The sequence below is a fragment of the Pseudophryne corroboree genome, chromosome 7 (genome assembly GCF_028390025.1).
Source record: "Pseudophryne corroboree isolate aPseCor3 chromosome 7, aPseCor3.hap2, whole genome shotgun sequence".
Taxonomy (NCBI): Eukaryota; Metazoa; Chordata; class Amphibia; order Anura; family Myobatrachidae; genus Pseudophryne; species Pseudophryne corroboree.
In genome coordinates this window covers 286,693,780-286,708,707 of record NC_086450.1, presented here as the reverse complement: position 1 = coordinate 286,708,707, position 14,928 = coordinate 286,693,780, and the positions used below count along the sequence as shown (strand labels likewise).

Below are 14,928 nucleotides of genomic sequence, written 5' to 3'. Positions count from 1 at the left end.
CAGGAGCTGGGAGTCCAGCCTGCGCATAAGCTTGTGCAATCACCATTCTAATCCATCCGGCCAAGGTTTGCTTATACGCAGTCCAGCCACGTTTGTGGAAACCAAACATTACAAAAAGGGAATATGATCTGCTGATAGAGGCAGTCCTCTCCACATAAATACGGAGAGTCCTTACCACATCCAAAGAACGCTCTTTAGAAACAAGTCTGAAGAGATAAAGGCCGGAACCACAATCTCTTGGTTCAGGTGAAAAGATGACACCACCTTAGGCAAATAACCCGGTCGAGTTCGTAGAACTGCCCGGCACGGTGAAAAATCAAGTAGGGTGGACGACAGTACAAAGTGCCTAAGTCTGACACCCGTCTTGCAGAGGCAATAGCCAGCAAAAACCATGCCATTTAAGGTCTGCCGACTTAAGAGGTTCAAATGGAGACTCTTGCAGAGCTTTTATTACAACGGTTAAATACCATGGAGCCACAGGAGGGACATAGGAAGGCTGAATCCTAAGTACACCCTGAGTGAAAGTATGAACGTTCGGTACTGTATAGACGCAATTTTTCTCTGAAACCATACCAAAAAGGCAAACCATACCGAGAAGGCAGATATGTGCACCTTGAGGGAGGCCAGACAGAGACCTAAATCAAGACCTCGTTGCAGAAAAGCCAGAATTCTGGAAATTCTGAATGCAGAGACATCATCATTTTTATCAGCACACCATGTGAAGTAAGAATTCCAAACCCTGTAATAAATCCGGGCAGAGGCCGGTTTACAGGCTTTCAACATAGTCTGGATAACCGCCTCAGAGAAACCTTTGGCCCTCAGGAGTGATGCTTCAAGAGCCACACTGTCAAAGCCAGTCTGGACACAAGGACCCTGTACAAAGAGGTCCGGGTGCTGAAGGGGATTCTCTGTCGACAGACCCTGCAGGTCTGAGAACCATTGCCTTCGAGGCCATGCTGGAGCGACTAGAAGTAGTATTCCTTCTTCTTGTTTGAACGTCCATAGTTGCCTGGGCAGGAGTGACACTGGGAACACATAGGGCAGATGAAAGTTCCATGGAACCGCCAGTGCGTCCACGAATGCTGGTTGAGGATCCAGACCGGAACTCTGTGATTCTGTCGAGACGCCATTAGGTCTATGTCCAGGAGGCCCCATCTGTCCACTAGGAGTTGAAAGACTTCCGGATGAAGACTCCACTCTCTGGCGTTCACGTCCTGGTGACTGAGGAAGTCTGCTTCCCAGTTTAGGAACATTGTGTGTGTCCAGAAGTGCCCCCAGGTGCACCATGCTCTGAGCTGGGACCAGCGAGGACTTCTTCCAATTGATAAGCCACCTGTGGGCTTGTAGGAAGTTTAAGTTCAGTTGCAGATGACTGAGGAGGACATCGTGGGAATTTGCAAGAATGAGCAGGTCATCCAGATATGGCAGGACCTGATCCCCTGGGGACGGAGATGTGCCTTCATCACGGCCAATACCTTGGTGAAGATCAGAGGAGCCGTAGCCAGTCCAAATGGTAGACCCTGGAATTGAAAGTGTAGGTTGCCAATAGTAAACCACAGAAACTGCTGGTGTGACATGGCAATAGGTATATGCAGGTATGCATCCTGTATAGAGTCTCTGGGTTCCATAGCCAGTACAATTGAGCGCAGTGTTTCCATACAAAACCTGGACACTCTCACAAACTTGTTCAGGGATTTGAGGTGAGTATAGGCCGGAATGACCCATTTGGTTTCGGGACAAATAACAGGGTCGAGTAATAACCTCTGCCTCTCTGGTACTGAGGTACCGGCACAACCACTCCTGTACTCAGGAGAGAACTGACACTCATTTGCAAAGCTTGCGCCTTTAATGGATCCAAAGGTAGAACCGTGGTGCAAAACTGGCGATGGGGATGTCTCATGAAAGAGACAGCGTACCCGTGAGAGACAACTTCCAGCACCCACGCATCTGAAGTGGTCTTTAACCAGACCTGTGCGAACTGTAGAAGTCAGCCTTCCTCTAATACCTGAACCCATGCTTCAATACCTTTTGCAGCCCAGGAGGCAGCAATAGTGGGTCTATGCACAAAGATAAAAATAGTCATTTTAAAATGGTAAAAGAACCAATCAGTGATAACGACTTAACCTGGCTCCCCAAAAAACCTGCAGGCTATCATAGATGCGGGAACAGTAGGTGTTTTATATGCAATAATTCTCCACGCAAGGTGACTGAATTCTTCTCCTTTACCTCCGGGGAGAGATTTGAAATTAATGTATTTCTGAATTGCCAGTCTTCATATGTGATTTATATATTGAGCTGCAAGTGCGGCAAACAATACATAGGACGAACAACCCGCACCCTCCATGTAAGATATATGGAACACAAGAGAAATATACAGAACGGTATCATGACACATCCTCTGTCCAACCATATTGCATCTTGCCAAAATCGTTATATGAAGAATGTCTCAGTTTTGGCAATTGAACACATTAAGACTACACATAGAGGGGGCGATAGGTTTGGACGCTTGTGCAGACGAGAAGCGTTCTGGATATTTAAGCTGGATTCAATGGTGCCTAATGGACTCAATGACACCATTGAGTTAAACAACATATGATAATGTGCTGGCTATATAGGGCTGTTTCTTATGGCTTTCTTGTTTTAGGTTATATGAAGGTGATCTCCTCCTCCTTTGTATAGATATTTCCTCTCCTGCTACTCTCCGATACTACAGATCAAATAACATCTAAATCACCATGTTCTCCCATGGTGTGTATATGTTAGCTATCTTTGTAGGTTTATGGTGGTTTTAGTTTGCCACATCTGAGATCCTTCTGGAGAGTGTGCCTCTCCCTGTATTAGAATTGTTTGTATGTATATATAATCTGCATGTATATATGTTTGGTTGTCATGTCATATTATATATACATCTAGTTGTCTTGTATACCAATGTCACCTGAAACTTTCTGATTATATATATTAGTTGTGCTTATAGGTTCAATTAGGGATATAAAACACATTAAAGGGTGTTTATCCCCTTTCTCTTATGCTAAGATGACATGTCTTCCAGAGGGGAGAAAATGAGGTTAATATATTTATTTATATATTTTTTAGTAATGATTTTATGTTAAAGTATTATTATTTATTATATGTGTAATTGAGGCTCCTATGTGCTCGTATTAGGTAGTTCTTTGATGGCACGGACTGTTTCTATACACTATTTTATTCACAAGGAAAAATCTCGTATCAGCCCTTTATAGGATAATGATTTGCAGACACGAGTATAATGACCACAAATAGCACCGCATTACACAATTAGAACCACATTACATACATAGTCATCACATTATTACATGAATAGCACCACATAACACGAATAGCACCACATTATACGAATAGCACCACATAACACGAACAGCCACCACATTATACGAATAGCACCACGTAACATGAATAGCACCGCATTATCACAAATAGCACCGCATTACACAATTAGCACCACATTACATACATAGTCCTCACATTATTACATGAATAGCACCGCATAACATGAATAGCACCACATTATACGAATAGCACCACATAACACGAACAGCCACCACATTATACGAATAGCACCACGTAACACGAATAGCACCGCATTACGCAATTAGCACCACATAACAAGAATAGCACCGCATTACGGGGGTCATTCTGAGTTGTTCGCTAGCAGATTTCGGTCGCAGCGCAGCGATCAGGCAAAAAAAGGCACTTCTGCGCATGCGTATGAAGCGCAATGCGCACGCGTGTCATACTATTACAACGAACGATGTAGTTTCACACAAGGTTTAGCGAAGCTTTTCAATTGCACTGCTGGCCGCAGAGTGATTGACAGGAAGAGGGCGTTTCTGGGTGTCAACTGACCGTTTTCAGGGAGTGAGCGGAAAAACGCAGGCATGCCAGATAAAAACGCAGGCGTGGCTGGGAAAACGTAGGCGTGGCTAGCCGAACGCAGGGAGTGTTTGTGACGTCAGAACAGGAACTGAATAGTCTGAAGTGATCGCAAGCGCTGAGTAGGTCTGGAGCTACTCTGAAACTGCACAAAATTATTTTGTAGCCGCTCTGCGATCCTTTCATTCGCACTCTTGCTAAGCTAAAATACACTCCCAGAGGGCGGCGGCTTAGCTTTTGCATGGCTGCTTAAAGCAGCTAGCGAGCGAACAACTCGGAATGACCACCTACATACATAGCCATCACATTATTACATGAATAGCACCGCATATCACGAATAGCCACCACATTATTACATGAATAGCACCATATTACACGAATAGCACTACATTACACAAATAGCACGGCATGACACAAATAGCACCGCATGACACAAATAGCACCGCATGATAAAAATAGTCACCACATTATTACATGAATAGCACCATATTACACAAATAGCACTGCAGAATACGAATAGCACCGCATAACACATATAACGCCACATAATACGAATAGCACCACATAACACGTATCGCACTGCATTATACGTATAGCACCGCATTACAAAAATAGCACCACATTACACAAATAGCTACAGGTCAAGTGCCACCTCCCCTGTGCTGGACTTCCACCCCGGGTACTGTGAGTCTTATAAAATGGGGTGTCTAGTGGGATCCCTGCACGGAACACTGTGTCCACGCCAGCGCCACGACCCGTCTCCCTAGGTCACAGATGGAACGCGATTGTAATGGCGGATCCCGCCTAGGGAACCCTCTTTCCTCCTCCCCGTAGCAGCCACGCAAACCAGAAGAGCGTCTGTGACGGTGTTCCTAAGCCGGAGCGTCTCCGCCACAAGTACCCGGGAACTGAGCCGCGGGAGTCTGCGATGCCGCTTGGAAGGTGATGGAGCTGCAGCACTAAAGTGTCACCCTGACATACAGCGCTGACAGCCCAGAGAAGAATTCTTCTTAGAAAGCTTTTTCAGGGCTGCCCAGTGCAGCTCTCCTTGTTAGATGACCTGCTGCTGCAGGCACCAACTCAAAACTGAGCTCTCAGTGCCTGGAGGCGTGGTTTATAGGGGAGGGCCCAATGCATCCTGGGACAGCCTAAATGTTTTCCTGTGTAAACCAATGTATCCTGCTGCAGAAATGCACTATTTTGGCCATTTAAAATTGAGTATATTCCTAACAGTCAAGCATAAAATGCCACATTCATGTCCTGTCTGTGGAAGGAAAAAGTTGGACGGTTAAACACATACAGACAGCTGTACAGTCAGATAGGCATAGGAAAATAGACTACAACCGCAGCTGATAACACAATGGAAAAGATCTTACACTACGATAAGGTACAAAAATGATTACATGTAGATTAGGAAGTTTTTATATTTCAGTTTAAAGTTAGTAACAACTTTTTCTTTTCTTTTTTTTTTAACATATTTTATTTAACCCCAGTGAACTGCGGAATCACTATGGCCCGTCAGCAGCTCATGTTGTGCATTCATCAGCTCATTGCTGTAGCTGAAATTAGCTATTGGGAGGTAACAAGCATAGATACTGAAACCCGTTGGACTCCAGCCTTATATGTTTAATTGTCATGACAAGAGCTAATATTTTGGCAGTGTACCTCTGTACATTTATCTGATCCCTGTATACAATTTACAGCTCATAAAAGGATCATTTAATGTCATTGAATAGTTACAGTTAGGAAGACACCTTTCTTCAATACTGATGATGTTTCAAAACCTGATTAAACATATTTTGATGGATAGCAGCAAATTGTCAAACAATGGAACCCGTGTTCACAATAAGTGGTCCTTTACATAAAGTACGGTATGTGAGGTAACTGAATAAGTACCTGAAGTATAGATTGAAACTCTTGTATTTTCGTCTTCAGCATTTCATTTTCACGCTCAAGTTCCATCATCTGCTCCCTCTTTGGACGATTCTCAATGTCATTTTTTAGTTTAAGGGATTGGTTTCTTTCCAGTTTACATTCCTCTTCTACTTTGTTCAAATGATGCTGTAGGCGATCAGTCTACATTCAGTTAACAACAGAGTATAACATATTAATTACTGAAGATAGTTTTAATTTTTAATAGCATGAATCTGATATATGTTAATAATGTTTAATTAAAAAAATAAAATTATATTTCTACTAACCAGAAAATTGTATTATCCCATGCAGCTCCATGACCGAAAATACATAGCAAAAACCAGGCTAATGTTTTGGATTTCTCCAACAAACATGTACATTTGATCAAAATGTCACACATAAACAAAACACTGTAGCTTAAAGTGATGTAATTTTGAGCTAATTTTACCTGTAGTAATTATATATTTTACATTTATTTACAGTATATTTATGATGGCCTCCAAATCAGAACACTGAGTGTGAGATGTTTAATGATTGCGTTTACTATTTGGATCATTTATATCCATCATCCCTTACTTACCAGCCTTAGGGGCAGGGATGGACTGTGGCTGCACATGAAAGGGGGCGTGGCATGGGTCAGGGGGCGTGTACTCATGGCACCCCCCCATTTCCATGGAGACGGGCAGGGCACGTGTCATGACACACGTGGGCGTTTCGCTAGTCAGGGCGGGGGCGTGTACCCACAACATGCCTTAATTTCCATGGAGATGGATGGGGGATGGGGTAGCAGCCAGACTAGAGAGCCGAAGGCTGCACTGCGTGCGGTCTTACCGGCTCTTTGTGTGACAAGACCGGCACACCAGCCCATCGGCTCTACTGGCATATACCAGAAGTGCCAGATGGGCAATCCAGCCCTGTTTAGGGTTCACCAGAATCAGCCATTTGACTCTGCAGCTCCATGATACCCAGCTGTCCCGTCTGTATCTTCACTTCTGGGATTTCTGACCTGATGTAATGTGCATGCATAGTCATCTGGCTACGCATGAGCTAGTGGCCACTATCCTTAAAGACCTCTCTTGGCCACTTTGCATTATTGTAGTCAATAGACTACAATAGCTAACACCATCTCAAAATGGAGTTAGCGATCAGGGCCAACCTCTGGGGAGCCATACTTTCTAGAGCTTGATACATGTGGTCAGATCTTAGCAGCATTGTAACCTACAGGGACTGCAGTGCTGAACGAATGCAGCAGATATCTGGGATATCTGTTGCAGATCCAGAAGATATTTAAGGAGGATCCTCCAGTAATCCGGAAAATGTAGGAAAATTGCAGTTTTTCATCTTTCCTGGGGTCTTATTAAGAGTAGAATGCATTTGTGTTCCAAACATACACATGAAAGTTCTGCTTCAAATAATCCATACATATATACATAAGCAGTGGCAGTTTACTGCACCAAATTAACAGAGGGGAGGAGAAACAGAAAAACATTAGCTGTATCTACAAACAACTTTTCTCCAGAGTCTGTAAGCTCACCGGCAACAGCCGCATCTGCTGGCACAGGGCAATCAGCTGCCTCCCTCATGTATCTACCCACCCCCCAGACTCCTATTGGCTACTGTAGATCACACAGGACTGTGTGTTCTCTCAATAGATCATTTATCTTTACTTTCTTGTTATCTGATGGTGCACAGTATTTGCTTCCATTACTTCACACTGAGGAACTGATATGATTCATAATTAAAAACACATTTAAAGTGAATACAAACCTCAAGTTGCAAATCTCGACTCCTCATAACAGCCATGTTTTTCTCCTCACTGAGTTGAGCAAATCTCATGGCTAAGTTATAGTTATCATCCTTTACTTTGATTAACTCATCATTACAGTTGTTTCTCTCTTCCTTCATTTTGTTGTAACGATCCTGAAATGTTACAAGCTCTAAGTTAACAAGCTTTAATTGCTTCCTCTCATCTTCCAGTTGTCTTGAGTTAGCCACAAGCTCACATTTCTGCACTTCTTTTGTCTTTAGCTGCTGCTGCAGTTTGATGACTTCATTCATCAGGAACTGTGTGAGAGCTTCATGCCCCTCTTCTACTACAAAAAGGAACAATAGCATGAGCATCAGCATGGACTCTAGTTTCAGAGTTCTATATATCATCTTTACTTTACCTCCTGTAGCCACAATTGCCCCAAATTACTGTATATCCCAGTGGATGATTAAAATTTTCATAGATGCTAAAGTGCTTGATCATGCCTCCTCTCTCGGAATTTCATTACGTTTTCTACAGACAAGTATGGCACTTCCTTAAGCCGTCCATTGGTTTTATTAATACACTTGCCCCTCACCACCTACCACCTTTTCCCCCAATAATCACTCGGACAACTGAATTGCGATTTAAAAGGTCACAGACAAATTTATTGATTGAATTAGAATTGGTACTCTATAAGTGAGTGGCGAGAAAGCAGTGCGTGCCCCCGGCTACAGTCTCAATATTAAGTTTCTCCTAAATTAAACAATGGGGCGGAACCGAAGTCCCGTCCTTGCGCAAATTAGCTGAGCGGTACCACTTCCCACCATTGGCATAGCACCGGTCCACCCTTAAGTTGACGACCGCGTCGGCCCTTGAGGCCACGACAAACTCGCCGAGTATCTGGGGGAAGTGCCGGCCAACCGATGTTGCGCTACTACAGACCGCCGAGGAGCACTGCTTGACGCCAAAGCCTGGTTCCTAGAACCAAGGCCTGCCACCCGCTGCGACCATCTATGAACACTGCTGTCCGTCTTCACCAGACTAAGACAAATGGGGCCTTTTGCCCCCCAGATTTTAGACTGAAGGCCCTTAGGGGCCACTGGAAAGTAGTGCGTGCCCCTGGCTACAGCCTCATTATTAAGTTTCTCCTAAATTAAACAATGGGGCGGAACCGAAGTCCCGCCCTTGCGCAATTTAGCTGAGCGGTACCACTTCCCCACCATTGGTGTAGCACCGGTCCACCCTTAAGATGACGACAAACTCGCCGAGTATCTGGGGGAAGTGCCAGCCAACTGATGTTGCGCTACTACAGACTGCCGAGGAGCACTGCTTGCCGAATTAAACTCCAAAATGGCCTGCTGGTGCCTCCACCGAAAAATTCCAGTTAACCAACTTTTGCACTGAAGAGCACTGCTTGATAAACTGAGGGCCCCTAGGGGCCACTGCTTCTGCCTCCCATGCCTGCCTAGACGTTGTCCAGCTGCCCTATGCCTGCTGCCCGCTAGCTATCGGAATGACCTGACAACCTGCCGCATGGCCTAGCATGAACAGTGCTTTTAAGTGACCCATATGAAAGTGAAAACCACAAACCCTCTTTGAGGGCAAAATTGGAAAGTCCTTCATTCCCCCAAAGCGGCGGGCAGCATAATGCCTTGGGTTTCCCAAAAGACACTCAGGGAGCTTATTTCACCAGGAAAGGTGTCGCAATCGGACTCGGGTGAATGTAGGCTCCCTGCACATAATCTCCCCTGTAATTCCGCCCCAGTGGGACTGTTTAAATGTCTTTTATCCCTGGGACTTAAAAACTCCCAGCCTGTTGCCGAAATGCTTTCCCGGCTCCTCCTCGGGCAATCCTGACAAACTCTTTAGCTCTATGAGGATCTTGTGGCTGTCTAGTGGAAATCTGCTGATATTGATTTTTTTACTTCACAGGGTAATCTCTGTTAGTTTGTACTGTGTAGATGCTTATACGAACACTTTTTAAGTATCCCCGGAATTACTGCCTGGCCGCAGCTACCTACGATTCACTGTGGCCATGCACATACCCTTACTGTGAGCCCCCTCCGCAGCCTTACCCTCTCATCCCACGACTGGGCTGCTGCTCTGACCGGTTTTCATTCGTGAAGATTAATTTACTTGCACTTGCCCACCCTCACATATAGCATTCCCCATATATATATATATATATATATATATATATATATATATATATATATTGCTCAGCGCCTACCAGAACATGCTTGGACTTTTTACAAAACTCATAAAATTGTTACTTCCCAGGCACCTGTCGATTGCCTGGACAAACGCGGGCATTCCTGGCATATTTCTGGCCTGCTGTCGACCACTGCAACTTTGAGTTACCTGCGACCTTGCGAACCCGAGAAGTTGTCTTCCTTTAAAACTCATGTTAAATGTATACAAGGTTGGCTTGCTAATACCCTGTTGAGTCTCCAACTGAAGTATCCTTCCCTATTCCCCAATGGGCTGATCCCCCCTTATCCGAAATCGGTTCTCACGGCATATCGGTAAAGAGATGTTACACTATGTATTTATGGTATGGTTTAATCCGGTTAAGTATACTCATCATATAGCACACGATGATCTATACCTGGCGACTGTCGTATGAATTAAGACACCCGAGAGAACATACAAACTCCACAAAGAAATGCTCTTAACTGGAATTGAACCCATGACCTCAGTGCTGTGAGGCCGTAATGCTAACCATTGCCCCATAACTGGTGCGTTTACGCTGAATTGTTATTCACGCCTTGCGCCAGACTATAGTTGTCCTACGTGGTTATCCCGTATACCGCTAAGGCACATGCAGAATTGACCACTACTTTATGCAGAGACAAGGTACTATTCAGCCTTTAAATACCTCGCTTTGCGCCCTGTCTACCTTAGTATGATACCCAAGTGACCATCATATTGCACGTTCACTAAAGTAGCTTTGATGGTTTTTTACTGTGATCGCTACCGCTACTTGCTTTGCCTTGCATTTCGTAAGACAATCCGGTTATAGAACGAACTTATTTGCACTAAGCGGTTATCATTATATACCGAACCATGCAATACCAGGGGATTAAACCATGCGTTTAGAATAGTGGAAGTTGCACTGTGTAGTGCTGGGCTGTACTGCGCTATGAGAGTCGTAGTGCTTATTGTTAAAACATTCAGGGGACCTCCCTTACCCTGACCTGTATTCTCTTTTTTTTTTTCTTTTTGCTTTTGTTACTGCATCGCTATGTTCTGTGTATCCAGCATTGCTGTAATGTATGCCCTATGCAAGGCATTCCAAATCGCCTGTGGCGCCTTCCCAATAAATGTAATACTAATAATAATCATGCTAAGGCCACAGGTAATACAGAAAAATCGGGTAATATGAAAGTTATGGTGTGTCACCATGCTCCCTTATTCATACATACTGCTATTATACCTCCTAGACTGCCGCCTATTTTCGGCCAGCACTGCAAACCTGATCTGCATTATACTGCCCGTTATATACCTCCCGCAATACAATAATACATGGTCACGGCAATGTGATGACTGTTTAGCCTTATATTGTATCATTATTCGCTATTCCCCTCTATAGTCTGCTATATACCCCCGGCCAATCGTTCTGTTATTATATCAACCCGCTAGTATACCTAGAATGCTAAAATAAGAATTTACTCACCGGTAATTCTGTTTCTCGTAGTCCGTAGTGGATGCTGGGCACTCCGTAAGGACCATGGGGAATAGCGGGCTCCGAAGGAGGCTGGGCACTCTAGAAAGATCTTAGACTACCTGGTGTGCACTGGCTCCTCCCACTATGACCCTCCTCCAAGCCTCAGTTAGGTACTGTGCCCGGACGAGCGTACACAATAAGGAAGGATTTTGAATCCCGGGTAAGACTCATACCAGCCACACCAATCACACCGAACAACTCGTGATATGAAACCCAGTTAACAGTATGAAACGATAGAGCCTCTCAACAGACGGCTCAACAATAACCCGATTTAGTTAACAATAACTATGTACAAGTATTGCAGATAGACCGCACTTGGGATGGGCGCCCAGCATCCACTACGGACTACGAGAAACAGAATTACCGGTGAGTAAATTCTTATTTTCTCTAACGTCCTAGTGGATGCTGGGAACTCCGTAAGGACCATGGGGATTATACCAAAGCTCCCAAACGGGCGGGAGAGTGCGGATGACTCTGCAGCACCGAATGAGAGAACTCCAGGTCCTCCTCAGCCAGGGTATCAAATTTATAGAATTTTGCAAACGTGTTTGCCCCTGACCAAGTAGCTGCTCGGCAAAGTTGTAAAGCCGAGACCCCTCGGGCAGCCGCCCAAGATGAGCCCACCTTCCTTGTGGAATGGGCATTGACAGATTTAGGCTGTGGCAGGCCTGCCACAGTATGTGCAAGCTGAATTGTACTACAAATCCAACGAGCAATAGTCTGCTTAGAAGCAGGAGCACCCAGCTTGTTGGGTGCATATAGGATAAACAGCGAGTCAGATTTTCTGACTCCAGCCGTCCTGGAAACATATATTTGCAGGGCCCTGACAACGTCTAGCAACTTGGAGTCCTCCAAATCCTTAGTAGCCGCAGGCACCACAATAGGCTGGTTCAGGTGAAACGCTGACACCACCTTAGGGAGAAACTGGGGACGAGTCCTCAATTCTGCCCTATCCATATGAAAAATCAGATAAGGGCTTTTACATGATAAAGCCGCCAATTCTGACACTCGCCTGGCTGATGTCAAGGCCAATAACATGACCACTTTCCACGTGAGATATTTCAGATCCACGGTTTTTAGTGGCTCAAACCAATGTGATTTCAAGAAATTCAACATCACGTTGAGATCCCACGGTGCCACAGGAGGCACAAATGGGGGCTGAATATGCAGCACTCCTTTCACAAATGTCTGAACTTCAGGTACTGAAGCTAGTTCCTTTTGAAAGAAAATCGACAGAGCCGAGATCTGTACTTTAATGGAGCCTAGTTTTAGGCCCATATTCACTCCTGCTTGCAGGAAATGTAGAAATCGACCCAGTTGAAATTCCTCTGTTGGGGCCTTTTTGGCCTCGCACCATGCAACATATTTCCGCCATATGCGGTGATAATGTTTTGCCGTAACATCTTTCCTGGCTTTAATAAGCGTAGGAATGACTTCCTCCGGAATGCCCTTTTCCTTCAGGATCCGGCGTTCAACCGCCATGCCGTCAAACGCAGCCGCGGTAAGTCTTGGAACAGGCAGGGGCCCTGCTGTAGCAGGTCCTGTCTGAGCGGCAGGGACCAAGGGTCCTCTGAGATCATCTCTTGAAGTTCCGGGTACCACGCTCTTCTTGGCCAATCCGGAACCACGAGAATTGTGTTTACTCCTCGCTTTCTTATTATTCTCAGTACCTTTGGTATGAGAGGTAGAGGAGGGAACACATATACTGACCGGTACACCCACGGTGTCACTAGGGCGTCCACCGCTATCGCCTGAGGGTCTCTTGACCTGGCGCAATACTTCTCTAGTTTTTTGTTTATGCGGGACGCCATCATGTCCACCTGTGGACGACCCCATTGATTTACAATCATTTTGAAGACTTCTGGATGAAGTCCCCACTCTCCCGGGTGGAGGTCGTGCCTGCTGAGAAAGTCTGCTTCCCAGTTGTCCACTCCCGGGATGAACACTGCTGACAGTGCTAGTACATGATTCTCCGCCCATCGGAGAATTTTTGTGGCTTCTGCCATCGCTGTCCTGCTTCTTGTGCCGCCTTGTCGATTCACATGGGCGACTGCCGTGATGTTGTCTGACTGGATCAGCACCGGCTGGTGTAGAAGCAGGGATTTTGCTTGACTTAGGGCATTGTAAATGGCCCTTAGTTCCAGAATATTTATGTGAAGGGCAGTCTCCTGACTTGACCATAGTCCCTGGAAATTTCTTCCCTTTGTGACTGCCCCCCAGCCCCGTAGGCTGGCATCCGTGGTCACCAGGACCCAGTCCTGTATGCCGAATCTGCGGCCCTCCAGAAGATGAGCACTGTTCAGCCACCACAGAAGAGACACCCTGGTTCGTGGAGACAGGGTTATTAAACGATGCATCTGAAGATGCGATCCGGACCACTTGTCCAACAGGTTCCACTGAAAGATTCTGGCATGGAACCTGCCGAATGGAATTGCTTCGTAAGAAGCTACCATCTTTCCCAGGACCCGCGTGCAGTGATGCACCGATACCTGTTTTGGTTTTAGGAGGTCTCTGACTAGAGAAGACAACTCCCTGGCTTTCTCCTCCGGGAGAAACACTTTTTTCTGGGCCGTGTCCAGAATCATTCCCAGGAACATTAGACGTGTCGTGGGGACCAGCTGTGACTTTGGGATATTCAGAATCCAACCGTGCTGGCTCAGCACTTCCTGAGATAGTGCTACTCCCACTAACAACTGTTCCTTGGATCGTGCCTTTATTAGGAGATCGTCCAAGTATGGGATAATTAAAACTCCCTTTTTTCGAAGGAGTATCATCATTTCCGCCATAACCTTGGTAAATACCCTCGGTGCCGTGGAGAGTCCAAACGGCAGCGTCTGGAATTGGCAATGGCAATCCTGTACCACAAATCTGAGGTACTCCTGGTGAGAATTGTAAATGGGGACATGCAGGTAAGCATCCTTGATGTCCAGGGATACCATGTAATCCCCCTCGTCCAGGCTTGCAATAACCGCCCTGAGCGATTCCATCTTGAACTTGAATTTTTTTATGTATGTGTTCAAGGACTTCAAATTTAGAATGGGTCTCACCGAACCGTCCGGTTTCGGTACCACAAATAGTGTGGAATAGTAACCCCGGCCTTGTTGAAGTAGGGGTACCTTGATTATCACCTGCTGGGAATACAGCTTGTGAATTGCCGCTAGCACTGCCTCCCTGTCTGAGGGAGCAATCGGCAAGGCGGATTTTAGGAAACGGCGGGGTGGAATCGCCTCGAATTCCAGCCTGTATCCCTGAGATACTATTTGAAGGATCCAGGGATCTACCTGTGAGCGAACCCACTGATCGCTGAAATTCCTGAGGCGGGCCCCCACCGTACCTGGCTCCGCTTGTGAAGCCCCACCGTCATGCGGCGGACTTGGAAGAGGAAGCGGGGGAGGACTTTTGTTCCTGGGAACCTGCTGTTTGCTGCAGCCTTTTTCCCCTGCCTCTGCCTCTAGACAGAAAGGACCCTCCTTTTCCCCGCTTATTTTTCTGGGATCGAAAGGACTGAACCTGATAAAATGGCGCCTTCTTAGGCTGTGAGGGGACATGGGGTAAAAATGCTGACTTCCCAGACGTTGCTGTGGAAACTAGGTCGGAGAGACCATCCCCAAATAATTCCTCCCCTTTA

The 14,928-nt window shown here is 45.7% G+C and overlaps 1 protein-coding gene across 8 annotated transcripts in view; it reads right to left on the bottom strand.

Moving 5' to 3' along the window:
- Positions 1-14,928, bottom strand: part of CARD11 (caspase recruitment domain family member 11) — a 220,382-nt gene that overhangs the window by 98,510 nt on the left and 106,944 nt on the right. For 5 of the 8 annotated variants that reach the window (XM_063934192.1, XM_063934193.1, XM_063934190.1 and 2 more), the window contains 2 exons: positions 7,591-7,916; positions 5,806-5,985 (listed from right to left, as the gene is read on the bottom strand). In XM_063934192.1, coding sequence (XP_063790262.1) covers positions 5,806-5,985; positions 7,591-7,916 — 506 coding nt within the window. Of the gene's footprint in view, positions 1-5,805; positions 5,986-7,590; positions 7,917-14,928 lie in introns of those variants that run through there. The other 3 variants (XM_063934191.1, XM_063934196.1, XM_063934197.1) reach the window with 2 other exon arrangements.